We start from the raw sequence: 26,990 nt of genomic DNA on the forward strand, positions 1-26,990 counted from the left end.
CCCTGCTGATTCATGACCCCCCCTCCCTCTCCCTCTCCCTCTCCCTCCCCCCTCTCCACCTCTCTCCACACACACGATCTATAGAAAGAGCATCTCTACAGTTTCAGACTCTCCATTCTAATTCATATAATAAGTAATAATCACATTATTTTGGCATATCTGGCGTTACTATGATGGTCCTCCAATAACAAGGCAAGAGCCTTTTCAATTTAATCCTGGGTTAATAATGCCTGCTCCAGAACAGTGTTGATACTTTTTATTAATGTTTAAGCCTAATTTAAATATTTACTATTTATTTATTTGAATCATTTTTTTTTAAACATTTATTGTAATCTAGTTAGTTGAATTTTAACCAATGAATGAATTGCAACCAATCATAAACTTCTACAGTGCTTGTTTTATAAAATATTCATACAGCACTTCTACAACTTTCTACATTGTGTTTAGTGTCTGAGAAAGGGAACATTTTTTAAAAGCAATGCCAAATGCTGCTCTGCGGTTTCCTTCATTTTTTTTCCCCTAGTATTTTTCGGAATATATAAGACAACCAGAGGAGATTTAAATGTCGACGTTTACCCAGATTGTCAAGCTGTTATTAAAACCATGCTCACTGTGTTCTGTACTTATCATATCAGCGTTATTAACCTTGCAAATATACAAATGAGAATGTTAACCAAGGGCTTACAAAGGTTTTACAGTGTGAAAAAAACCCCTGATTAGCCTGGAATAGTTAAATGACTAATTAGCATGTGAAACAATTATGGTATATATTATGCCCAGAATAATGTTCACATAGTGTTTAAAATGACCCTTTCCCACATGAAATTAGCAGTGCAATAGTTACATCACTTTCAGTCCCTCTTTTTAGGGATGCACAATTGACACAACTGTCTACCATCAAGAGGACAGAATCTATGGGACACCTGAGACAGTTCCACTTTAAAATACTGTCATTTACTCTCCATCTTTCATCTGCTTTCTTACTCTTCCTTCTCTATTCCTCCAGGAATTTCCAAAATAAGCACAGCATTTTCAGCGAGGGATAGGGAGAGAACAGGGTAAAAGAGAGCATGCCAGACGTCCACAGCATGGAGGGTGAATTCACACAGAGCTCTCATTGAGCAGATGCTGTGCACTGATACGGCCTCTCACACACACACCACAACCTTCTCATGCTCAGACACACAGTCTCCGTGACAAACGGGGCCTGACTCACAGCTCCAGCACACACTGATACCCACACACATTCAACATGAAACAATAGCAATCTGACTATCACTGTCATTCACACATGACAACCTGTGACTCGCATGGGCATTCATGTGGTGTACGGCGTGTGTGACGTAAACACTAAATATAGCTTGTTTGTCATGATTCAGGGGACAAAGATGTGGCTTACACAAACTAACCGAGAGAGAACATTCTAGTACACCTGTCAAGTTTAGCTATTTAGCGTAACTGAAATACACTTTGTCTCGTGTGGTCTGTGGAGGAGGATGTTAACGGGAACCTGTCACAATCAAGCTGATAAAAAAACAGAAATCATCAAGCCTGTAGAATCAACAAGTGCAAATATCTAGTCAGAGTTTAATGGAGAAGTGTGCCATTTCTGTAGCCTGGGAAAACCCAGACAACTTCCGGCAAATTTAGATTTGCTCTGCAAGTAGTCTGGCAAAGAGCTCATTCAAGCCCATTTCTAATCCGTCGAAATCGCGGCACCAATCAGAAACGTTGGGGCGGGCTTTACACAATGACGATCGCTCTGATTGGTTTTAGGTCTATCCAATTGCGCCCAGAGGCATTTGAGCGACGTCCGTTGGTGAAGCGCACCAACTTTTAAATGCATTATTATATTCAAATTGCAAACACATGAGGACAGTCTCCATGAAAGACCCACTGGCAGATGAACGTGCTACTACATTTCTCTTCGAAACGGTAGGAAATTAAATTTAAGATTAGATTTAATAGAGGATTTTAACTGTGACAAGATGATTGACAGGGCAGTTTAAGTGACAGGATGAACGCGACAGATCCGTCCGATAAAGATGACGAAGTAGTATGTCCCAAAGCTTGCCTACTTTTTTGCTACACATTCAAAAGTAAATACCTTTTCTTCACAAAAAGAGTACATACTTATGGCGTAGTGTAACTTAGGCGAATTGGGACGCAGCATATGGCTTTACACGATGACGATCGCTCTGATTGGTTTTAGGTCTATCCAATTGTGCCCAGAGGCCTTTGAGCGACGTCCGTTGGTGACGCCCCTTTGGAAATGAGTTAATAATGAAGCTTTGCCAGACCATAACTCAATTACTACTGAGAATGGTCTGGTTTTAACCAGGCTACCATTTCTGCACCACTAGGGAAAAACTCTACATTCGGCCCCCATCTGCTTTTGTTCGCACAAAAAGGCAGTCCCACCCCAAACTCACACCATTGGCTGAGGTAGAAGTTGACGTCGGACTGCTCAAAGAAACAGATCCATGTTTTTTAAAGCATGACACAGCTGCACTCCTTGTGAAGTCAACCTACAAACAGACTTTGAAGTTTGAACTAAACATTAAACTGAGCTTGAAAAAAATAACTAAGTTGATTCCAGTGTACATTCAAGTGTGTATTTTTTTTTTTTTTTTAAGTAATCTCACAAAACCTGTCAAAAACATCTAAGCCTGCCTTTCCTCTATTTGAGACAAACCATTTATCCAATGTAGAGTATTACAAATAGAGCGAAATTCAGCTAGACTCAATGCAAACACCCAACCAAATAGGATGTATTATAATCAAAACTATGAGCGTGAGGTGAGATATATATTTGCACTAGAACATTATTCTTTAAAAACTATTTCTGTAAAATGAGTGTTTTGTAGTACGATTATTATTATTATCATTATTATGCAATTACTTACATTGATTAGCACTAGAAAACCTCCCTTTTTTCAGACGTAAATGTTTTGTGTGTGTGTGTGTGTGTATATATGTGTCATTATTCATTAATTTCACCTTGGTAAATAAGCGGAGGGTAGTGTCTGCAAAATGAAACAATTGAACAACTGTCAAAAAAGCAACTTTAGTCATTTCACCCCAAAATTTTGTATTATGACAATTAAGCCAAAAAAAAATCATGTGAATAAATAATTATTATATAACTTAAATTGTATTTAAACAAAGTGGTAGCATTTGTTGTACTGCATTATATTTACACGGATTTAAAAAAGTTTTAGCATAATTTTACTGTAATATATTATTTTACTATTTACTACATTTTACTATACCATATATTACTATATAGTAATTACTATAATCCAGTGGAGGATGTAATTGGAATAACCATTAAGATTAGTAAGCAAGCTTCATTGCCATGAAATGCACAAAACCATAGTGATTCTTTAAATAAATAAATGAATAAAATTAATAAGTAGGTTTCTTTATGTAAAATAAAAAACCTTTTGATTTGGGGGTGACGTGTAACTTGTACATTTAGCTTTTAAATAACATTCACACACAGAAAGTCAGCACATGAACGCTCCCACTATACTCCAGTTTAGATTTACACGCACACACACTTCCATTCCACCGGCCAAAACCTACACAGGCCGCAGACTCTTTGACCACAGGCAAAAAGAAAACAAGAGGCAGAAACAGAAGGATGTAATTGTGCTTCTTCTGAACTTTCTGATCTCTCTTATTCCTCTCAGGCTCTCTCTCAAATAACCATGTGTTTCAACTTAACATTCCTTCTGACACTCTCAGTCTCAGCCTGCCATGTTTACAGAGCAGGTTTTGAGCGCTGCGTTTTTCTCCAGCCCGAACTCTCTCGTCGTTCTCCTCTAAACTCCTGACAAAAGCCCCTCTGTCCACGGCGCGACCCCTCTTCCCATATTCGCTCTCGGAACCGCACAAACATTCTGTTAGACGAAACGTGGAATCCAAAGGTCATTTCGAAAAGGGAAAGGTGAGCGAGAGAGACAATAAGCGTTACCTGTGAAATTCACCCTTTCTCCATGAGCTGAGGAGAGAACGTGCTCTAGAATACTGGACGGACAATCAAACACAAACTCTGAGTTTCAGCGTCCGAGCACAGGAGGGTAAGCGAGATCACTTTCCAAAGCAAAAGGAAGAGAGGAGGGGGAAAGGAAAAGAGGAGGAGAGGAGAAGAGAGAAGAGGAGAAGAGAAGAGGGAGGGAAAGGAAAGCTCTGCAAAATCATTTCCAGACCAGACAGAAAAGGCCAAATATTTATGAGAAAAAAATAAAAGGACATGGTCACTGTGAATTAACAGACGGAAGGAGCAGATAAGCTCGCAAAACAAAACACTAAGACCGTTGTTGATGTTTACGTGCCGCTCACACACAGTCGTGACTTTTATCTGTGTATGCCACCGGACCCAATAACGTGTGAGCTCCTCTCACCTGGATTTTGACTGGCCAGGTGAAGTTGCTGACGTAAACGTAGAAGGTGATGTTGGCATTGCTACGGAAATCGAACTTCTCGTTGGAGAAGCTATCCTTGAACTCCTTTATGTTGTTGCGGGAGACTATAGGGATTTCCTCACCAGCTTGAGTCCCAGCTGCTCAGAAAGGAAGAAATGCAGGGTGAGAGGAAGGAAGAGAGATTCAACTGCTCACACAGATCATTTATGATGCGTTCACAATGTTTAACACATTTGGGGGGGGTCTATACCTGCAAAGCTGGTTGCCCATGTGATGTTGAGGTTGAAGTTTTTTGAGGCATTAATGAACATGTCCAGGTCTCGATTTTGCTGCAAGAAATATCCAAAAGATATTCAGACAAAATAAACAAATAAATAAATGAATGAATGTAATTTATTCCTGTGACGGCAAAGCTGAATTTTCAGCATCATTACTCCAGTCTTCAGTGTCACATGATCCTTCAGAAATGATTTTAATACGCTCAGGTAACATTTCTTCTTTTTCTTCTTCTTCTCCTTCTCATCAATGTAGAAAACGTTTGTGCTGTTTAACATATTTGTGGAAATGGTGAAACCTTTTTCAGGATTCTTTGATGAACAGAAAGTGCAATGAACAGCATTTATTTGCATTTATTAAATAGAAATAATTTGTAACATTATAAATGTCTTCCCTGTCACTTTTGATCAATTTAATGCATCCTTGCTGAATAAAAGTAATATTTTTTTTTAAAATCTTACCACAAACATTTGAGTGGTTTCTACAAAAATGTTAAGCAACAAAAACTGTTTTCAACATTGATAATAATAAAAATAATAGTAAATGTTTCTTGAGCAGAAAATCATCATCAGAATGATTTCTGAAGGATCATGTGACACTGAAGACTGGAGTAATGATGCTGAAAATTCAGCTTTGCATCACATGAATAAATTACATTCATAGAATATATTAATATAGAAAACAGTTAATTTAAATTGTAATAATATTTCACAATATTACTGGTTTTTTTCTGTATTTCTGATTAAACAAAAGCAGCCTTGGTGAGCATAAGAGAAACAAACAAAAAAAACATTTCTTAAAAAAATATCTTATGCTCAAAGTCTGCATTTATGTATGGGAGCAATACATATAAATTTGCTGCATTCTGTTTCTACCCAATTCTAACTTAAGAACATGTCCTTGCTAAACCACCCATTTGATGTATCATTTCCTCTGTTCAACAGTGAAGTGTTGAATAAATAAATGAAAAACTTTATTGATAACAATAACACCAAATGTACAACTCAATGTCAATCAAATTAGTTTTCCATTTGATCATATCAAGATCGTGTTCACAAATCAAGGTAAGATGTCGTTATTGATTTATTGACACCCAGTAGACCCCGAATGTAAAACTATGGGGTAAAAAACGTGCTTTTTGAACAGCGTTTTTTAAGTCTTAGTCAGCATAACGCACCTCATCCGGAGTTGCCACAAAGTTGATAGCAGTGTAATACCGGTCGTCCTCCTGTGACAAACTGAAGGTAAACTGGTAGTCTATCAGCAGAGTGTCTGTGTCAGAGAAATACAAATATAGTTGTGTGTGAGAAAGAAGAAAAAGGATGAGATATAATATTGGAAAAGTATCACTCTGAGACATTAATATCTGGATATTTTCACAGATTCACTGAAACGTGCACAGGTTTGCGGTTTCTGTCTGGATCAGTCATGTAAGGACAAAATTAGTAGTTCTGAAAATGACTAAATGACTCAAACAGCCACAATATGATGAGCCATCAGCCGCTGCACTGACATACTCACAGTAACACGTTCCCTTCAGAGGGTTGCCCTGGTAACGGTTCTCTACCTCACACCTGAGAGACAGAACGAAACAAGAGCTCAGAGTAAAAATGGATAGAATTAGAAAGAACAGAGTTTAATAGAGACAAGATAACAATATGCTATCTGCCGTACATTTGACAAAATTGCTTCTAATGGCAGAGTGAAGAAAGCCTCCAGAGACTGAGACAGAACGAGTGTGTGAGTGTGTGTGTGTAGGCACACTTACACATGGCAGCGGTCTCCTTTGATGCCCTTGGTGGTACAGAAGCACTTGCCACTGTTAGAGTTACACATGCTGGCATGGCCGTTGCACTTACACGCTGCAAATGAACAACAAAACACATACAGTTGAGTTCCTATCAAATGACCAACAACAGTCAACCGTATTTTGGCATGGGCTCGTGTTTAGACTTACGTTGACAGCTGCCCCCATTTGTTGGATCACCATAGAAACCGGAGATGCAGCTCTCGCACTGTTTGCCCATGGTGAGGTCCTCGCATCGCTCACACACACTCTCGTTGACACAAGAGCTGTGTCCGTTACACTGGCATGCTGCACGAGAGAGGAACAGACTGATTAAACAGAACAATTCAAAGAAAACAAGAATAATTCTATAAAGCATTATCCGAAGTCAAACTGAGATAAGAGTAGCTAGAAATAGAGGAATACAACATATGTTGAGGAATGCAACATATCTTTAAAAAGCTGTATTTTTCAGCGATTTGATGATTTAACCCTCTTTTTAGTTGTGATATAGTGTCTCAGTCTACACTGGTGTTTTAGGAAGCCAAACAATTATGATCCAATAATAATAATAATAATAATAATAATAATAATAATAATAATAATAATAATAGTAAATTATTATTATTCCTATGACATTATTATTCCTACAGTAGTCACATTCAAATCCAGACTCAAAACACTTCTGTTTAGCTGTGCATTTAATGAATGAGCACTGTGCCACTGTTCGTCCGACTGTAGTTTGTACTGTACTGTATTTTATTTTTCTAAACTGTTTTAATTATTCTTATTTCTTTTTCTTATTTTAATTTATTCTATGTAAAGCACTTTGAATTGCCATTGTGTACGAAATGTGCTATATAAATAAACTTGCCTTGCCTTGCCTATGACAGTAATAGCCATATATTGTAAAACAAATGCACTATAAAATAAATAAAAATGAATATTTAGTAAGTATATTATTTTACTCCATGCTGTAGTAGGGAAACTACAATACTTTTGTCAATTGTATGTGTTTTAAGGCTTGCCAGTTTGAACATTAAAGTGATTTTAGACCATTGGATGTGTATCATTATATTGAACAACTGCGCTGATACATTGTGGCACACGAACACTCACAGAGACATGAAGATTGCGCGCACAGAAAGACATTCAGTTACACAGAAACTCATTGTCAGCGCTGTCCTGTGTTTTATCACTAAAGTAGCTTAGAAACTCAATAGTTAGTTATAGCATAGATTTCAAGTAACTACAACCCACATCCTCACAATTAATAGAGATACGGTTTGACTAATTGACACACGCAATCGCTCTCTCATTAATGAATTCAAATAAACGTACTCATTGTGTTAATTTATCTGTATCCGATTCAGAACAATCAGTAATCTGTAAGAAATGTTACGACCCATAGATAAAATAACTGCTGAAAGTTAGCTGTTATGTCGGAGCAATAGCACTACGTGCATCGCCATGACATTTGACGGAGTCTGCACAATCTCAGCGATCCGAGTTCGAGTCCCGATTCAAGGTTCGGGTTTTCTCAAGACAACTTCAGTATGTTCCCTTCAATTATTTTAAAATCACAAAGATAAGAAATTAGGGCTGGGGCGGTTACCGCATTACCGCAATACCGCGGTCACATGATGCCTACCGCGGGTCTGAGCTCGTCACCGTCATCACCGCAAAAACAAAACAAAAAGCATTGGCCTGCACATGTGTGCACGTTGTGTCTAATTACATTGATTCTAATGACATGGATTGTGTCTAATGATATTGTGTCTTACATAAGTTTTGTTTAGAAAACCTTGAATCCATCAAAAGATGGAGCACATCCGACCTTTCGCGAGTTGGGGAGCGCAATGTTCCATGACACATAATAACATTCCATTCGTGTTGACTATTAGGCCTATATGCGAGAGTACCTACAGACATCCCAAGTCTCCCAGAAGTTCCGGGAGTCTCCCGCATATTAATAGCGGCTCCATGATGCCCGCAAATTAGTTAAAATCTCCCGGAATCTAGAGCGAGCGAGCAAGAGTGCGCATGCGAGACAGAGACTGTGTTCCAAACCGTGTAGCGCGCGCACGGCAGAGAGGGAGCGAGAAAGAGCATCCTGATTGGCCCGTTTCGGTAAGTCAACCAATCAGTTGTTAGTGTGGGTGGGCTTTTATCTCTTCTTCTCTGACTGCGCGCGCGCCTCCCCAAGTGGACGAGGCATTTTATGCTTGACGCGCTCGCCGTATACTATTCTTTGAAACGACAGCGGGCGACTCGTCCTCTAAACCATCAGGAATCAGCAGTGAGAAGAAGTAATAAGGTACACTCGTGAATGTTTATTTTAGAACAACACTTTAGTACACCAAACTACAAAAGAATCGTGTAAGCAGTAAACCTTGAGATTATTAGGCTACCTGTGACATTAGAAACGTAACCTACAACTTAATTAACGTTATCTTACATACAACATTTTCATTTAGTTTTGTGAACATTTTTATAAAACATGGCTATTTATTTGTATTTAAAGGGCTTATGTCTACTATTGTAGGATTATTTTGTTTATTTAAGCAACTAATTTAGACGCAAGAACTGGGTGCGGGTGCTGTGAGATGTACAGATTTGGGGGGGGGGTTGATTTAAAGCGGTTTACCGCTATACCGCGGGAATTTCTTGCTTTTCAACCGCGGTAAGAAAAAATCCATACCGTCCCAGCCCTATAAGAAATGCACTCTTTCATTAGAAAAAAAGATCCCACCTTTAATAGCATATTTACAGTACACACCTTGTTAGTGAAGTATGAGGGCAAAAATAAAATAAAGCAAAAAAAAAAAAAGTTCATTATTCGTAATCGAGGTAAAATGTCCAATTACTCGAGATTTAGATTTTATGTCATATCGTCCAGCCCTACTTCATACATTCATGAGTTCATTCATTCATAAGCAACTATTACAGAACAACTCCCTTACACAATTCACATAAGTTTTACCTGGGCACTGGATGAAGGACCAGTTGAAGTTGCCATCTAGTGGGCACAAGCTCACATTCATCATTGGCTGAGGGGCAGGAATGAGGGAGGGGCCTGAAGATGAAGGAGCGTGGAACAGTGTTTGGATCGGACCGCGGTAAGAGCCCTCTATACACTGGCCCCGTCCTGTATTGCTGGGATCAGTGCACCACCCACAGCCAGGCTGGTCCAAACAGTAACCACAGGTCTTGTAGCCAGAGCAATTCTCCGCTACAATAGAAACACATACGTTTATCATGCAGTGCAAACATCTCAAAGTGAACCTTTGACAGTAGTGTCAAGTTATTGATCTGAATTGATTTTAAGTCAGTTGAAAAGACTGCTTTGTCCATAAACACATGACGTGCTAATGTTCAATCTTCAATTTACAAAGAGAAAACAAGACACAGGCTGACAGGCATGAATCCACTGAATGAGAGCCAGACGTACGTGGGCAGCTGTTCATGGTGTACCACTCCATGCACTGGCCGTAGGGGAAGGATGCCACATAAGCATTAGAGTCCACGCACTGCCTCATGTTACTGCACCACATGCACTCTGAGCTCCCACTGGTGCACTCACTACAGGAAGAGCGCAGGGCACAGGGCGTCCGACACTGCTTCACACTGTGGTTCGCTGAAAGGACAGAGAGAGAATGCAAGAAAGGTACGAGAGAGAACAAAAAAGGATTGAATAAAAAAAAAGTCCTTTAAAGATTCTCATGTCAAAAACCAAGACAAAAATAATTATTTTTTAAATTATGGGTAATAAAAGGTTTTTCAATAACTGACGCCAATAGGCACAATACTGAAAATTGAGAGGAAAAAAAAATCTGTTTGACATTTTTTCTGGTCAATGCTGTGTGTGTATGTGCATCTTTCTCACTTGGACGTTCACACAGACTCCCATTCACAGAGTTGACACAGGTCGCCGCCTTCAGTCCGTTGAAAGCGGGCTCAGCCAGGTACCCACAAAAACCTGCGTCACTGGGCTCGCCCGGCAACCACTGCAGCGTGGAGTTGGTGAAGGGGGACATATCCTCCCAGCACCAGTAGGACACATTGATCTTCCTCAGTCCCACCCACGGGGTGATCAGTGCTTTTGACTGCAGCACAAAGGACAAATCATATTTAATTCAGTTTAACATCTGAAGGGCTATACAACCGAAGCAGACTCGTGCCTCACAACCCTTAGGTGACAATGCCATGAAGAAACTACATGTGATGAAGACCAAAGACTATGAAAGTGTGCCACAAACTCACTTGCAATGATCTGTTGTGCATCTCTTTGAGGACAAACTGGACTTTCTTCTGTGTGGTGAGAGACGCCAGCACCGCCTGGTGACTACGACACCCCAGTTTAGCGTTGTCATACGAGTCCTTGGCTGTGATCAGCTTTAGACACGAATTCCCCACCAGGTGCCAACTCTCACCGCAGATATTCCCTAAAACACAAACATGGTATAATTATCAGGGCTCCAGATTAACATATGAGCAGGGTTGGAAATTAACAGGGGCACCAAAAAATGACACCAAAATTATCCTAAATGCACACCAAATTAAGGATAAAATGCCTCTGCATGATTAAACTAAATCTATTACGACTGTCGTGATTAAAGTGAAATGTGAAAAAATGTTGAATGTGGCATTACATTTCGATCTGCTCATGTCAAAGATTTATTTTTATAGGCTGTTTTTTGCAGCGTTGAGCATTATAACCAATCACAAATATCTGTTGTGTCCATGAATGCAATGGCCAATCAGAGGATTAGATTAGTCATCAGTGATGAAGAAACCTGCTGAAAACGCTGGAGTTTTGTTCAGAGCACCGAGTTCTGCACTCGTGAATTCTCTCATCATAAATAATAATGTGCAGATAGAATGCAAGTAAGATGTTCATTGCGCAGCTTAGACAGATTCATTGATTATATTCGTTTTTGTGAGCGAGCAGAACTCGCACTGTCATATATGATTTGAATGTCAAAGGACCAGTTAATTACATTGCTCGTGTTCATTACCAGGCAGGGTAGTGCACTCTTGGTTTCTCATCTCCCACTGGCAGTTCTGATCTGTGGCACAACTTTTACAGCTGGTCCTCTTGCTGCACACAGAGGAGGGGTTATCCTTTGGACACGCCTCATACTCCATTATCCCCCCCTGCAGGCGGTACACAGATTAAACATGTCAGAGCAAAGACTTCTAAATTCATCAACTGAAATTTTTCAAAAATTGAAGGGTCTTTCACACACTTGTCTCCAAGTCACAGTATATTAAAATGTTCATTCATACCTGGGAACTGGTGCAGTTACTATGACCAGACACACAGAGCGTCGCACACCACTGGCAGCTGTTGGTGTTGGCTGTACAACTGTAGCAGTCTGAATATTGGTCACACTTTTCAGCATCTACATCTGAAAAACACAGATAAATTACTGCATACAATGCCTGTGGCGGTAACTGGGCATTTAGTAATCTAAAATAAGTTTATACATACTGCTAATCCTAAAGATAAATCTGTCGTAACTGCATCTGACAGGTCATTATCATGGTAGACCATGTAACTTTTTTGTTCAAAATCAACAAAATTTAAATAATGAGTCAATAAATAATCAATTCTTCATCCAAAACATGTTTTTATCTTACCCTGACTCACTATGGTAAGCCTGTTATGTTTATATTTAAGGCGTGCCAGGATGGTTTTTGGGGGAAATTGCATACGTCACTCGCCTGTTCGTGTCTCGTCATATTCGTAAATAGAGAAAAGTTGCTTTGTCAAAAATAACTGTTTTCTATTTGAATATATTTTAAAATGTAATCTACTGTGATGGCAAAGCTGAATTTTCAGCATCATTACTCCAGTCTCCAGTCACATGACCCTTCAGAAATCATTCGAATATGCTGATTGAATGCTCAAGAAACATTTATTATTATCAATATTGAAAACACTAGAGCTGTCTAATATTTTTGTTCAAAACGACAACATTTTTTTGAAAAACAAATCTTTTGTAACATTATAAATGTCTTTTCTATCACTTTTTTTTTTTAAATCAATTTTATTAGTTATTGCTGAATAAAAGTATTAAATCACTTTAATAAAATCCTTCTGACTCCAATCCATTTGAACAGTAGTGTAAATAAAATGTTTTGGCATTTAAGCATAAGCCATAAGATCAAAATGTAAGATTAATCGAAACTCCCATCTCAATGAAAACTACAGTGATCACAAATCCTCTCTGTATCGCCACATAAAATGATTGTAACTCAAACACTGTTTGGAATTGTAATCCTGTCTGAATAGTTCTAAAGAGACACATGAAGCATCACTTACACCCTCTGGGACTGCAGGTGTTTCTCAAGCTCTCTGCGTCATGGGGTGCCGCTGCGTCCCAGGACATACAGGTGGAGGTAGAGGAGTTCCACACACACTGCAAGCCAGGTATAGCCGTCACACACTCCAGCCGCTCAGAGAAAGCAGCGCAGCTCGCAGGGGTGAACCTCAGCAAATCACTGAGCATCAGGCTGTTAAAGCCTCCATACACGTACATCACCCTGACACACACACACACACACACACACACACACACACACACACACACACACACAAAGAGAGACAGATTAGAGACAAAGGGCAGCATGAACGGGGAATAACAAAGGAAGTTGAGAGGAGTGATGAATAAAGCACATGTGACCGACAAGTCAAACAGGAAAAGCTGTGTTGTGCCCCAGATCCCCACAGAGGGGTCACCCAATGGTCATATCGGCACGGACAATGACGCTGGGAATCATGGGTAAGAATACAGACCACAGTGAGCTTACATCAAAATCTCACAGGAGAGTGCCACTTCTGTGAGAGTGTGTGCGACTGTGTAAATGTGTGCAGTTAAAAGACTGTTGGTTCAGCTGGCAATTTGAAGCACTAATATTGAGATGTGTTATTTATGGATAATTATTCAAATTACGACTTAATTTGACTAATCCGTACGGAAGGAGATTACAGGCAGATTTAAATATAGACTTCATATTTACTGTGACAGAGTTCAAGTGCCACAGAAATAGAAACACTTTCAAAGAGGAATATTCAGGACTCAATACAACTTGAGCATCAGCGGCATGCTGTCAATTAGCTGAGGAAATCATTTCAGCTGTTTGTAATAAAGCAAACAGCCTGTTTACAGTTTGTATGGCATGTTAACAGAGGATTTAATAGCAAAAGTATACATATACTGCTCATATTTTGTTAAATCACTTACCTAAATTATTCAGTACAAATGATTAGCATACAAGTTGTACATCATTCTTTCGAGGTGGATTTGATTTTTAGTTAGATGAATATTTGGTTATGTGATACCCAAATGCAATCTAGCTATGTCCCTTCCCGATATTTTCACATGAAAAGGTGGTTTCCCATAATACAGTATGTGTTCACATGGTCAGAACAGTTTTAGACAGATTTTATTATATAATTTAAAGGTCCCATATTGTACACCTTTCTGAAATTTTATTTTAGGTTTTGATGTCCTTAAGAATATATATTTGTGGTATAAGTACCAAAAACCATCCCAATAAATGTTTACAGTTACAAATAAATCTGCTTAGAACAGGTCGATTTTGGCCTGTCTAATTAATATTCATGAGTCTCTCTTCTGATTGGCCTATTGCTTTCTGAGTGACGCACGGCCAAGCCAACCACAGGTAACTAGGGTCATGTGTGCTGTAGCCTGCACTGGCTTGGTGATGCTCACAAGTAAGGTAAATAAAACACCTGTAATGATGGACATTGCTGAGGGAAACGTTATCCGGCCTTATATGTTCGAGCCAGATTCAGACCCCAAATTGGCGACGACAGGAGACAAACAACCACCTCCTTACTTTCGCCGTTATTGTAAGAGTATTATAATTACCATTACATCAATGCTGCACGCAGATTTAACGTTAACGCTAATTTAAACTGTCTGTAAACAAACTCAAGACTTCTTTTTGTCAAATTCCAAAATATGTCTGTTAATAGCTAGTTCTACACTGATTTTGAAACACTTAACTGCTTTATAATATGTAACGTTAGCAGACAGACACCGAATGCAGTAAGCTACAGTGAGAAAAATAAGTATTTGAACACCCTGCTATTTTGCAAGTTCTCCCACTTAGAAATCATGGAGGGGTCTGAAATTGTCATCGTAGGTGCATGTCCACTGTGAGAGACATAATCTAAAAAAAAAATCCAGAAATCACAATGTATGATTTTTTAACTATTTATTTGTATGATACAGCTGCAAATAAGTATTTGAACACCTGTCTATCAGCTAGAATTCTGACCCTCAAAGACCTGTTAGTCTGCCTTTAAAATGTCCACCTCCACTCCATTTATTATCCTAAATTAGATGCACCTGTTTAAGGTCGTTAGCTGCATAAAGACACCTGTCCACCCCATACAATCAGTAAGAATCCAACTACTAACATGGCCAAGACCAAAGAGCTGTCCAAAGACACTAGAGACAAAATTGTACACCTCCACATGGCTGGAAAGGGCTACGGGGAAATTGCCAAGCAGGTTGGTTAAAAAAGGTCCACTGTTGGAGCAATCATTAGAAAATGGAAGAAGCTAAACATGACTGTCAATCTCCCTCGGACTGGGGCTCCATGCAAGATCTCACCTCGTGGGGTCTCAATGATCCTAAGAAAGGTGAGAAATCAGCCCAGAACTACACGGGAGGAGCTGGTCAATGACCTGAAAAGAGCTGGGACCACCGTTTCCAAGGTTACTGTTGGTAATACACTAAGACGTCATGGTTTGAAATCATGCATGGCACGGAAGGTTCCCCTGCTTAAACCAGCACATGTCAAGGCCCGTCTTAAGTTTGCCAATGACCATTTGGATGATCCAGAGGAGTCATGGGAGAAAGTCATGTGGTCAGATGAGACCAAAATAGAACTTTTTGGTCATAATTCCACTAAACGTGTTTGGAGGAAGAAGAATGATGAGTACCATCCCAAGAACACCATCCCTACTGTGAAGCATGGGGGTGGTAGCATCATGCTTTGGGGGTGTTTTTCTGCACATGGGACAGGGCGACTGCACTGTATTAAGGAGAGGATGACCGGGGCCATGTATTGCGAGATTTTGGGGAACAACCTCCTTCCCTCAGTTAGAGCATTGAAGATGGGTCGAGGCTGGGTCTTCCAACATGACAATGACCCGAAGCACACAGCCAGGATAACCAAGGAGTGGCTCTGTAAGAAGCATATCAAGGTTCTGGCGTGGCCTAGCCAGTCTCCAGACCTAAACCCAATAGAGAATCTTTGGAGGGAGCTCAAACTCCGTGTTTCTCAGCGACAGCCCAGAAACCTGACTGATCTAGAGAAGATCTGTGTGGAGGAGTGGGCCAAAATCCCTCCTGCAGTGTGTGCAAACCTGGTGAAAAACTACAGGAAACGTTTGACCTCTGTAATTGCAAACAAAGGCTACTGTACCAAATATTAACATTGATTTTCTCAGGTGTTCAAATACTTATTTGCAGCTGTATCATACAAATAAATAGTTAAAAAAATCATACATTGTGATTTCTGGATTTTTTTTTTTAGATTATGTCTCTCACAGTGGACATGCACCTACGATGACAATTTCAGACCCCTCCATGATTTCTAAGTGGGAGAACTTGCAAAATAGCAGGGTGTTCAAATATTTATTTTCCTCACTGTATGTAACTATTGCTTTCCTACTGATACAGTAAGTTAACGTGCTACAATTTCTTATACAATGTTACTTTTTTCTGTAAAAGGTGTAACTTGTGGTAAATGTGCAAAGATGCCCACAGAACGCGAGAACATATGCTGCAACGGTAAACTTGTAAAACTATGAACTGTAGGGACTGCAGCATCTTTGATGAGTAGCTTCTTTAAAAAAACGGCATTGAACTGTTCCTGATTGATGAAGCAGTCACTTGTGAAATGTGCAGAACAGACGGTTAAGGTCGAACTAAATTGCTGTGCTGAATAAATAAACATTAGCCACTGTTCTCTTATATTAACGTGATGACTCCGTCTTCCGAACCAGAAGGAACTGGATAATATTCTGAATGTTCTGATCCAATCTGACTTCTGATCTGTAATGCTGCCTGAATCATAATCATACACTGTTCGCTGGTTGGCCAGAGGAGAACAGACCCCCGACTGAGCCTGGGTTCTCGAGGTTTTTTTCTCCATTCTGCCACCTTGATGGAGTTTTGGTTCCTTGCCACTGTTGCCTTGGCTTTTGGCTTGTTTAGTTGGGGACATTTAATATTTAACAATATTATTGATCTGCCTTACTTAAGGTGGACGATGATGCAATTTTTTTTCTAGAAACAAACTTTGTTGTATTATTTTCATGTTATCACCGTGAAGCTGTATTGTAAAAAGCACTATATAAATAAAGGTGACTTGACGTTGTTCGGAAGCCTGTGCAATGATGTACTTTCCTGACGGTGGGCAGTGCTCGGGGTGGAGACTGAAGGTGGTGACAGTAGTTCTGACGTCACATTTTTACGGATGTCACAACGGCTCGTGAAAAGGCACAGCTACTTTATGCAGGCTGTGTGCATTTGTCTGTGGATTGACTGTTTTGAAACTTATATGGAAGTTACATAGCCCCTAGACCTCTGTTATCATGAAAAAGCCAGGAAATTTCAGTTTTGACAATATGGGACCTTTAATTAATTAAATAAATAAATAAATATATAAAAAAATGTATGTTATTTATTATATGTGATGGCAAAGCTGAATTACAGTGTCACATGTTCCTTCAGAAATCATTCTGTTGATTTTGTTGCTCAAGAAACATTTAGTATTATCATCATCATCATCATCATCATCATCAATGTTCAAAACAGTTGCACTGCTTAATATTTTTGTGGAAAGCGTCATTTTTTTTCAGGATTCTTTGATGAATAGAAAGATCAAGAACAGCATTTATTTGAAAACATTACTTTTTATATATTATCTATAGTCACATTATATATGTCTATAGTCACTTTTGATCAAATTAATGCATCCCTGATTAATAAAATAATTTCTTTAAAAAAAAAAAGCTTCTGAACGGTAGTGCAAATAACCCTAACTATTCCTTTACAATAGTGTACATAATGTTTAATCTAAAATAAGCTATTATAAGTGAGACTAGATGTTTACAGAGGACATAAAAAAACATTGAGATTACCCATTGTGATACACAGCTGAGTGGCCAAAGCGGTTGACGTCATGATGAAGATCTGGATTGGGCAGTATAGTCCACTCATCACAAGCTAGAAAAGAGAAAAATGACAGACAAAGCGAATCTCATTTCAGACACATCCACCCACTGCTGCTGGAATACATTTTAGAGACATCACTATAGAGAAGATTGAGCTCATGAATATTAATTAGTTAAGACTAATCATTGCTCCGTAATCTCCACTAGCGTTACCCAATTAATATTCATAAGACCAACCTTCATCCTGGGGCTATACATAAATAAATGAGCTGTGAAGAAGTGCAGGGGCTATAAGGCAACTTAACTTGTACATTAAAACTAGCTAACATTTTAATACCACAAAATTTGGGATAAAAGTGAACGTTTCCAGTTCCCGCAGCTCTGCATCTTTGTAAAATAAACTTGCTGCATTTTCTGAGCTGAACCTTAAAGGGATAGTTCACCCTAAAATGAAAATTAAATCATCATTTACTCACCCTGGTGTGGGTCTAATGCAGTATGCCATTCTTTCTTTTTCGGACCACAAAAAGAGAAATGTAAAAAACAAAATTCCCGCTCGCATTTATCCGGAGATAATAACTTGACCAACGGCAAAGTTCAGGATTTTCATTAAATTAAATTTTGGTTTGTTTTTCACTAAACCCTATCATATACCCCCAGAACACTTTGAATATACGATATATGTCACATGGGACATGTATTACTTTTGCATCTTTTTTTATTTTATTTCTTCTTTTGTGGTCTGAAAAAGAATGGCATACAGCATTAGAACAAAACCAGGACGAGTAAAAGATGACATCATTTTCATTTTAGAGTGAACTATCTCTTTAATATCATATCATCTCTTTCCTACATGTTAAATAGAATGAGTTAGTGGCTAATCTAACTCAAGTAAGAGAAGCATGAAGAGAAATGGCTGCTATTAGTGCAGTGTTTGTGTGACAAGTCACTGCCCTCTGCTGGCAACATTTATGACAAATGGAAATCCGCATCCTTGTGTGGGCCAGTATAATTGAGTTCAGCTCATAAGGACAGAGCAATTACCCTCAGGGCCGAGACAGGCCTCTACTTAATTACAGATTACCACAGCACTAGCCTGCATCTCTAAAGAGAAGTTGGCATGGGAAGAACAAGAGAAAGAAATTTAGAAGAGGAGCGATATATAATGATGAATAAGCAAACGCAGACACTTCTGATGTGTTTGAAGCTTCTTGTGTATTATATAGACACTACAAACTTCTCAAAGACGCTCAAATTCCCACCCACGAATCATATTCTGCTTGCAGTGCATCTAGTCTGACATCATAGTATCCCTCATTATCTACAAGAAAAGCGAATACCAGCAGACAGGCATGTCTACTACGATCCCTGGAGATTATAAAACTCAAATGTGTCACTCATAAAATAATGGCTTTAAGATCACGCATCTTTCTGCAAGAGCCCCCCTGATGAGTGTATTTCAGTCTCTAATGGCTTGCTGCTACACGCACAGAAATCCAATTATGCTTTCTGCGCAAGTGTCTCCTCTGCTGTTCAATATTGAGACTGAAAGATAGACATACACTATATACGCAATAAGTAAGAGGATGCAGGAAGTCAATGGTACAGAACTTGAAAAGTTGTGGTAGGCTGACCAAAATTAAAAACATAATCATATACAATTTAGTTTTTTAGCTGGAAATTCAATTTGGGAAAGCCAATTTTTAATATTCAGGGAATTATGTCATTTATCTCCAATCTAGGGCTGTGAAACGATTAATGTGTTTACATAATATATGTGTGTGTACTGTGCATAATTATTTTGTATATATAAATACACACACATGCATGTATATATAAAATATTTATATTTATTTATAATTTGTTATTTATATATAAAATATTTATATTTATTTGTAATACAAATTATATATATATATATATATATATATATATATATATATATATATATATATATATATATATATATATATATATATATATATATATATATATATATATATATAATTTGTATTACAAATAAATATAAATATTTTATATATAAATAACACATTTTTCTTAAATATATACATGCATGTGTGTATTTATATATACAAAATAATTATGCACAGTACACACACATATATTATGTAAACACAAACTTTTATTTTGGATTAAAAGTTTCGCGGTTAATCGTTTCACAGCCCTACTCCAATCTAATTTTTTTTTAAAGCGTCTTTATTTGGAACTTGATAGATGCAATATAACAGTGTTTATAAAAAAAGAACAAAAGCTCACAGCAAGACAAATGTTTGGTGTGAAAACTTTGGTGTGATAAACTTTTTTTTTTTATTTTTTTTTAAGAACGACTGTAAACGTGTCTGTTTAGATCAACATGAATAATCACAAACCATCATTGCAGCAGTTTTTTTTTTTTTTTTATGGAACGATGTTCTTATCTATTTTCAATCACACTGCTGAGAAAACTAGATAACCAATAAGATTTGAGCTTTGGTCACTTCGGTTGCACTTTTGCCAAGATCCGCTGCTGGTCCAAAAAACTTGGTGCCGCTTATGCACCATCTATAAAACCAAGCGTTCGTAAACAGCAGAGATAAAAATCGGGAAATAGCTCTCTTGTTTCTGTACGCTTTTATTTGGTATTGTAAACACAAAAATCATCAGTTTGAGAGAGATTGTTGGACTTCCTTTCTTCTCTGTGACAAGCAGGTGTCAGAAATGGAAAGTTGCAAACCACTTTGTGTTGACAGGGCTATTTCTGCTGGTCTATAAGTGCCACCTGCTGTCACAAAGTGAACTTGCATTTTCATTCAACCAGCATGTTGGTTTTTACACATTTGGCTGAACAGACACACTGCATGCGAAAATCAGACCGAATTTTTGCGCCGAACATCTAAGTTGGTGTAAACGGGCCTTTATAGTCACATTATCTTCAAAACAAAAGACTCAGGAATAAAACCTACTCCTAATTCTGATTGGATAAAGCTCAACATATACTTCGGCTGTCTGTGTTATGGGACAGTCTCAATTTTTGAGACTGTGCGCGTACAACAGCTCATGCGCAAGTTGAATGTTGAGATAGAAGAGCCCACTAGGTGGCAACACACAGATGTGATGTACTGTGCAGTAGCCGAAGAGAATGTGCAAAGAGCAATACAAAACCATAAACAAAGTAGCATATCCTTATCCAACGTTTTTGTTTTGATTCTTGTTTTAAACTTTGGAAGCAATGGCGGATACGCTACTTTTCTTCTTCTATCATTGCTGCCCTCTGACATCTGGTGCAAAAAAAAGTCAATGTACTGGGCATGTGTCGAATGCATCCATCTGTGCTAATCCGTGGTTGAGTATACTGTAAAAAACTGTGCAGACACGACTGTACGCGAGATGGGGGATAATGCAAATGCTACACAGAAGTACAGGAGATGTGTGATTTGAATATTCAGGTGACAAAGACTGTTTGGTACTCACCCAGGTTGTATGCTATAAAATCTGAGGAGAAGCACTTCGCTCCGTGGCTCATTGAAGTGTCGTTGTGTGTGTTCCCTCCAAACACCAATATGTTCCCGCCAACGATCACCGACGTGTGGAGGTAACGGAAAAAACCACTGTCCCTCAGAATCAACCTACAGGTCAAGCAACATCATCAGCGGAAACCCAGAGAAAGCAACAGAACAAAGGCAAACTATGTTCAGAATAGCGCACTAGCATACTACACACTATTTGTAGTATAGATCATGTACACTGTACCATGTGCAAGCTTTCTGTATGAATGTACACTACCTTTCAAAAGTTTGAGGTCGGTAAGATGTTTTTAAAAAGCTCTCTTTGCTCACCAAAGCTTCACTTATTTGATCAAAATACAGTAAAAACAATACTATGAAATATTAAATTTAAAATATATTTTTTAATATATTTTAAAACTTAAACCCTATTCATTCTAATATGCTGATTTGCAGCTCAAGAAACATTTCTTATTAATAATATTTTTTGTCAAAAATTTAAACTGTTTTTTTCACCTCAGGATTCTTTTATGAATAGTAGTAATATAGATTTTTAATACCGTGTCAGCATATGAGGCTATTTTCATGACAAAAACAGAGCTACAAATCTACAAGAGTTGCATAATTACAAAAAACACAGCAATATTAATGTAAAAGTATTAATAAAGATATTTTACATTAACATATGGTAAAAATTATAAAATCTTTTCTGGTAAAATCTCACTAAACAAGTTCTTTAATGAATACGAAGTTCAAAAGAACAGCATTTATTTAAAATAGAAACATTTTGTAACTGTCTTTACTATCACTTTTAATTAATCTAATGCATCCTTGTTGAATAAAATTTTCTCAAACATTTGAACAGTATAGTGTATTCAATTTCTAGTGTGCTGAATCAGTAATATATCAATTAGGTAATATTTTGTGATATTATTATTTCATTTAATTGTAAGAGTTATATTTTTTCTTTTTCACAGTATTAGTGCAAATGCAAAATAAGCAACTCAATTTTAAGCATAGCCTTAAAATGATCATAATCATGATTGAAGTCAAAATGCAGTCAGTGTTGAAATTAAAAGGTGCAATGCCACTCAACGCACCACATTTTGTTGTCCACATCATAGCGGTACAGGTCTCCGGCCAGGCCATATTTATTGGCGCTGAAAGCTTTGTAGCCTCCATGGATGTAGATGGAGCGTGTTTGAGGGTCGTACACACTGCTGTGCCCATAGCCACCCTGAACCAGCGCCCCACGAGTCTCTAAAACACTCCATGTATTCTTTACTGCGAAGGGAACAGTGAAAAGTATGAGAGTTAGTGAAGGAAGAAACGTAACAAGAAATGGTTATAAATATTTTTTGATGTTGCTCTTTCATTACACAGACACCAGAGGGCAGTAGTTTCAACACCAGAGGGCAGTAGAGTTCAAAATACAATTACTGCTAACAAGGCCAGGACAGGGATAACTGTCACTTGAGGAGGGACTACATCAGAATCTATAAGGTTGAGTCAAAAGCCTAATTGAATAAATGCTTGTTTTCCCTAGCTGTAGTTTTTTAAGTTAATTTCAAATCACACTGGCATCCATTCACTGTTATATAAACCAAAAGGTGAAAACTAGCTCCAGTCTCCTCTCCCTTGCACAAATGACAAACAATCGACAATGATTTATTTTCCAACCGCAAAACATTTCACACAAATTGAAAATTAATTTCAAAAAGGGGCCTTATTTTAATTTTAGTCACATTTTATTTTAACATAGTCAGTCTATGCGGTACCCAGCGGTCTGATTCATCAGACAGAAACTGGGTCACAACTGTTCTCTGTGACTTTCAGTCCAGGACAGCACTCAATTTTCTGAAAAGGATTATGGTGCTTTCACATGGGATGATGAATTCTTCCTTTCAAACAGCTAGACTGAATGAAACGGGTTTCCTGGGGCCTGTTTTTAAAAGGTACTTTTTTTTGTTTCCAAAAAAAGGGGATTTTTTACATGCCATCTTAAAAATGTGATGTGTATGATGCTGAAAAAAAAGGAAAATATGCGGAATGTATATGAAAAGGTGATTTATCTGTCAAGTAGGGCTGACTTAAAATCTCAATTATTCTTTCTAAATTGCGACTATATTTGAGAAATCCTATCTATCTATCTATCTATCTATCTATCTATCTTGCAAAGTACACACAAAATGTTTACTGTAAAATACACACAATAAAATAAAATTTAAGCAGTGACCACTTACTGCTTTTGATCAAATGAACACAAAAAGAACATTTAAAAGGTACCAACATCAAAATATGAAGAAAATGATACACAGAGGGCAATATTTCTAAAAAAAAAGTTGGCAAATTCATTGCAATATTTACAATATTTCCTAATTTTTTACCGACAGCAAAATTATCACAATAATAATGTAAATATTCAATGTCTCTCCCTGTCTTGTACATCAACATCAGTACTGCGTGCTACTGACCAATGTCGTATTGCTGCACTCGGCTGATGTATCCATAAAGAGGGCAGTGTCCGAAGACGACCAGTATGACGGGCTCCGACCCATCGAGACTGAGCTGGACGGTGTGAGCAGAGTGGCCCACGACTGCATACTGTTCTTTAGCATTCGGATTTAGCAAAACCCACGACTGGTTCCGCGTGTGGAACACCCAGAGTTCTGATGTCACGTTTCCTGTGGAGTCAATCTTCCCACCGTACATGTAGATTTTATCCTGTATGCATACACACAAAGACAAATAACTTAAGAGATCGGAGAGAAACAGGTCTCAGTTCAATGTGTGTTCAGAATAAATACAGCAGGCTTGCACATAAAAAAACATAAAATATGAAATACACTGTATACTGAAGGTATATCTGAAACTAGAAGATGAAAGCATTAAAACTATCCTTAAATAAGCCTGGAAGACGATTAATAATCATTTTGGCTTTGTCTAGAGTAGACATTATAATGAAGATTTTAGAGTAGAAGAACACTATTCAATATCATCTCATCCATTAACAAACCTCATGCAGTGAGAGAGAATGACCGTAGCGTCCAGTTATAGAGTTGACGGACCGGTTTAACGACATCCAGCTTTGAGAGGAGATGTTGAACCTGAGCCACAGTAAAGGAGAAAGTGAAACTCAGAGTCAGTAAAGTTATTATCCTATGATGTGTCCGTGTCCGTGTGTGTGTGTGTGTGTACTCACGCAGTCACCATCTGGTAGTGTGTGTAGTTGAACACATGTCCACCTATCACCCACATCACGTCTTCATGAACCACAGCCTTGTGGGACGCCCGCGCCAAGCCATGGCTGCCGTATTCCTCGCGTGTCCAGAACGAAACATTTCCTGGTACAGTTATTGAACAGTCCAGACCTAAAATACACACACGTTCTGACTGTTACTTGGGCAGGGTAAGCTAAAAAATATTCTATATATTGATCAAAAGTGACAGTAAATACCTTTATAATGTTACAAAATATTTCTATTTAAAATAAGAATTCTATTCATCAAAGAATACTGAAAAAAATGCATCACAGTTTCCACAAATATATTAAGCAGTACAACTGTTTGCAACAAATGATTTCTGAAGTATACCTTATAAATACAGTAAGCTGAGCCTTGTATAAAACTAACTCCAACTTGCAAATCATATTTTTTTTATTTTTTTATAAGTTTATTTGTATAGGGACAGTACAAAAAAAACATGATCCCAGTCAAAACTGGAAAATATGTATTGCACAGAGTATAGCAGAAGCTAATTTGCATCTCAGGTCCCTAGAAAGGCTTTTCTAAACAAAATAAAAAATAAAAACAAAAAATAAAACTACTACTCATAGAATAAAACTACCACAATATGTCACTTATAGACGTTCAAATACCTAAATTATACATATTAGAATGGAGCTTTCAACTTTTAGGCTACATTACATTACACTTTTACATACAAAAATTATTACATTTAAATATGCGTGCAGTTCTGGTTTATTTTAAACCACCGCTTTACCTTCAATGTAAAGGACTTTATATCAAGTATTGCCTTAAACTCATTTGGCAACAGGTTCCAGAGTTTGGAGCCCTCAACAGAAAAGGCTCTTTGCCCTTGTGTAGTTCTACGAAAATCAATCCTAGTACAATTCCCACCTGCCGAACTCCTAGTGATTCTACTTGTATCATCCTGTCTCTTCATCAATTTACATAGAACAGATGGTGCCTTATTGTGCAAACATTTAAAAATCAATTTTATATATGACAGATTTTTAAAATTGGTAAAACTTAGCATATTACATTTTTTTAAAACGTTGCAGTGATGCCATCAATTTGGCTTTTTATCCATTACTTTCAGAGCTCGATTATATAACATTTCAATTTTTTTAATTAACGAATCACTTGTTTGAGTCCAAACTGTAATACAGTATGAAATGCGGGACAAGATCATTGCATGCATAAAAAGATGTGCTGCCTCAATTGAGATATATTTTCTAATAAGTCTGAAACAGTTTAGGTTAATCCTTACCATTTTTGAGAGCTTTTTTATATGTTTATCAAATTTAAGTTGTGAGTCTAAAACAATACCTAAAAAATTAAACTCATCTACCTCCTCTATTTCTTTATTGTTTACTCGAATTATTACTTTTTCTTTTTGCTTTCTATTAGAAAAGCACATAAAGACAGTTTTAACATTCAGAGTAAGATGATTTTCCTGGAGCCATATAGATATCCTTTCCATTTGTTCATTTAAAACTGCAGCAACCTTGGCAGATGACTTAGCCGATGTATAAATTACTGTGTCATCAGCATAAAGCTGACATTCAACATCTGGACAACAACATGGTAGATCATTTATAAACAAACTGAAAAGCAAGGGGCCTAAGATTGAGCCTTGTGGTAAGCCCATATTGTTTCTCATAAACAATGATTTTGTATCCTCAATTTTAACACACTGATCTCTTAGATTTAAATAAGAGGTAAACCACTCAATTGAACGTTTACTAAAATTAAATGCACTTAATTTAGATAAAAGAATAGTGTGGTTAACTGTGTCAAATGCCTTTTTTAGGTCAGTGAATACTGCTCCCATCACATGTCCCTGATCCAAAGAATGTCTAGCTTTTTCCAAGAAATAACATATAGCTGTTTCTGTGGAATGCTGAGCTCTAAAACCAAACTGATGTTTACGTAGGAAGTTATTACTCTCTAGATGGTTTATTAATTGTTCAGCTACAACCTTCTCCAAAACCTTTGACATAACTGGCAAGATTGATATTGGTCGATAATTTGAAATCAGGCTTGGATCCCCTGATTTAAAGAGCGGTGTAACTACAGCCTTTTTCCATGTGTTAGGGAAAACACAGTCTCTAATTGATACATGTGTCAAATGAGTTAACGGAGCTATCATCACGGAGCTATATTTTTTTTATCAAATTAATATCTAAATTAATAAAAAATGAATTTGGTAGCTCATCCTCCACCTTATTATTTAATGATATCGTTTTAAAATTTCGAGCCAATTCATCTACTGAACTTATAAAATATGTATTAAACTCATATGCTAGAGAACCTTTACATCAATGATACACATAGTCACATTTTAATATTGCGATATCTCGAAATAACAATGTATCGTTACACCCCTGTTTGGAGTACAGGAGAATATTGCAGAATGTCTTGCTTCCCACAAATGAAAAGTTGTTTTCAAAAGAGGAATATCAGATGTTATTTTTCAACAAGACAATGCTCCTGCCCAAACTGCAAAAACAACCAAGAAGTGGCTTG

General features: G+C 37.7%; 1 protein-coding gene across 2 annotated transcripts in view; it reads right to left on the minus strand.

Annotated features, from left to right (window-relative positions):
- The window catches only part of atrn (attractin), a 53,097-nt gene that overhangs the window by 2,411 nt on the left and 23,696 nt on the right, over positions 1 to 26,990 (minus strand). Inside the window, exons 6-24 of one of the 2 annotated variants that reach the window (XM_084093781.1) lie at positions 24,422 to 24,590; positions 24,236 to 24,326; positions 23,694 to 23,943; positions 22,320 to 22,503; positions 21,188 to 21,342; positions 17,684 to 17,768; positions 12,821 to 13,041; positions 11,782 to 11,903; positions 11,511 to 11,649; positions 10,756 to 10,937; positions 10,379 to 10,598; positions 9,944 to 10,129; positions 9,476 to 9,724; positions 6,664 to 6,801; positions 6,475 to 6,568; positions 6,228 to 6,280; positions 5,884 to 5,978; positions 4,681 to 4,759; positions 4,410 to 4,567 (exon numbers count right to left, since the gene is read on the minus strand). In XM_084093781.1, coding sequence (XP_083949907.1) covers positions 4,410 to 4,567; positions 4,681 to 4,759; positions 5,884 to 5,978; positions 6,228 to 6,280; positions 6,475 to 6,568; positions 6,664 to 6,801; positions 9,476 to 9,724; positions 9,944 to 10,129; positions 10,379 to 10,598; positions 10,756 to 10,937; positions 11,511 to 11,649; positions 11,782 to 11,903; positions 12,821 to 13,041; positions 17,684 to 17,768; positions 21,188 to 21,342; positions 22,320 to 22,503; positions 23,694 to 23,943; positions 24,236 to 24,326; positions 24,422 to 24,590 — 2,870 coding nt within the window. Of the gene's footprint in view, positions 1 to 4,409; positions 4,568 to 4,680; positions 4,760 to 5,883; positions 5,979 to 6,227; positions 6,281 to 6,474; positions 6,569 to 6,663; positions 6,802 to 9,475; positions 9,725 to 9,943; positions 10,130 to 10,378; positions 10,599 to 10,755; positions 10,938 to 11,492; positions 11,650 to 11,781; positions 11,904 to 12,820; positions 13,042 to 17,683; positions 17,769 to 21,187; positions 21,343 to 22,319; positions 22,504 to 23,693; positions 23,944 to 24,235; positions 24,327 to 24,421; positions 24,591 to 26,990 lie in introns of both variants that reach the window. The other variant, XM_084093780.1, reaches the window with a different exon arrangement.

The sequence above is a fragment of the Abramis brama genome (genome assembly GCF_963993115.1).
Source record: "Abramis brama genome assembly, chromosome: 19".
Taxonomy (NCBI): Eukaryota; Metazoa; Chordata; class Actinopteri; order Cypriniformes; family Leuciscidae; genus Abramis; species Abramis brama.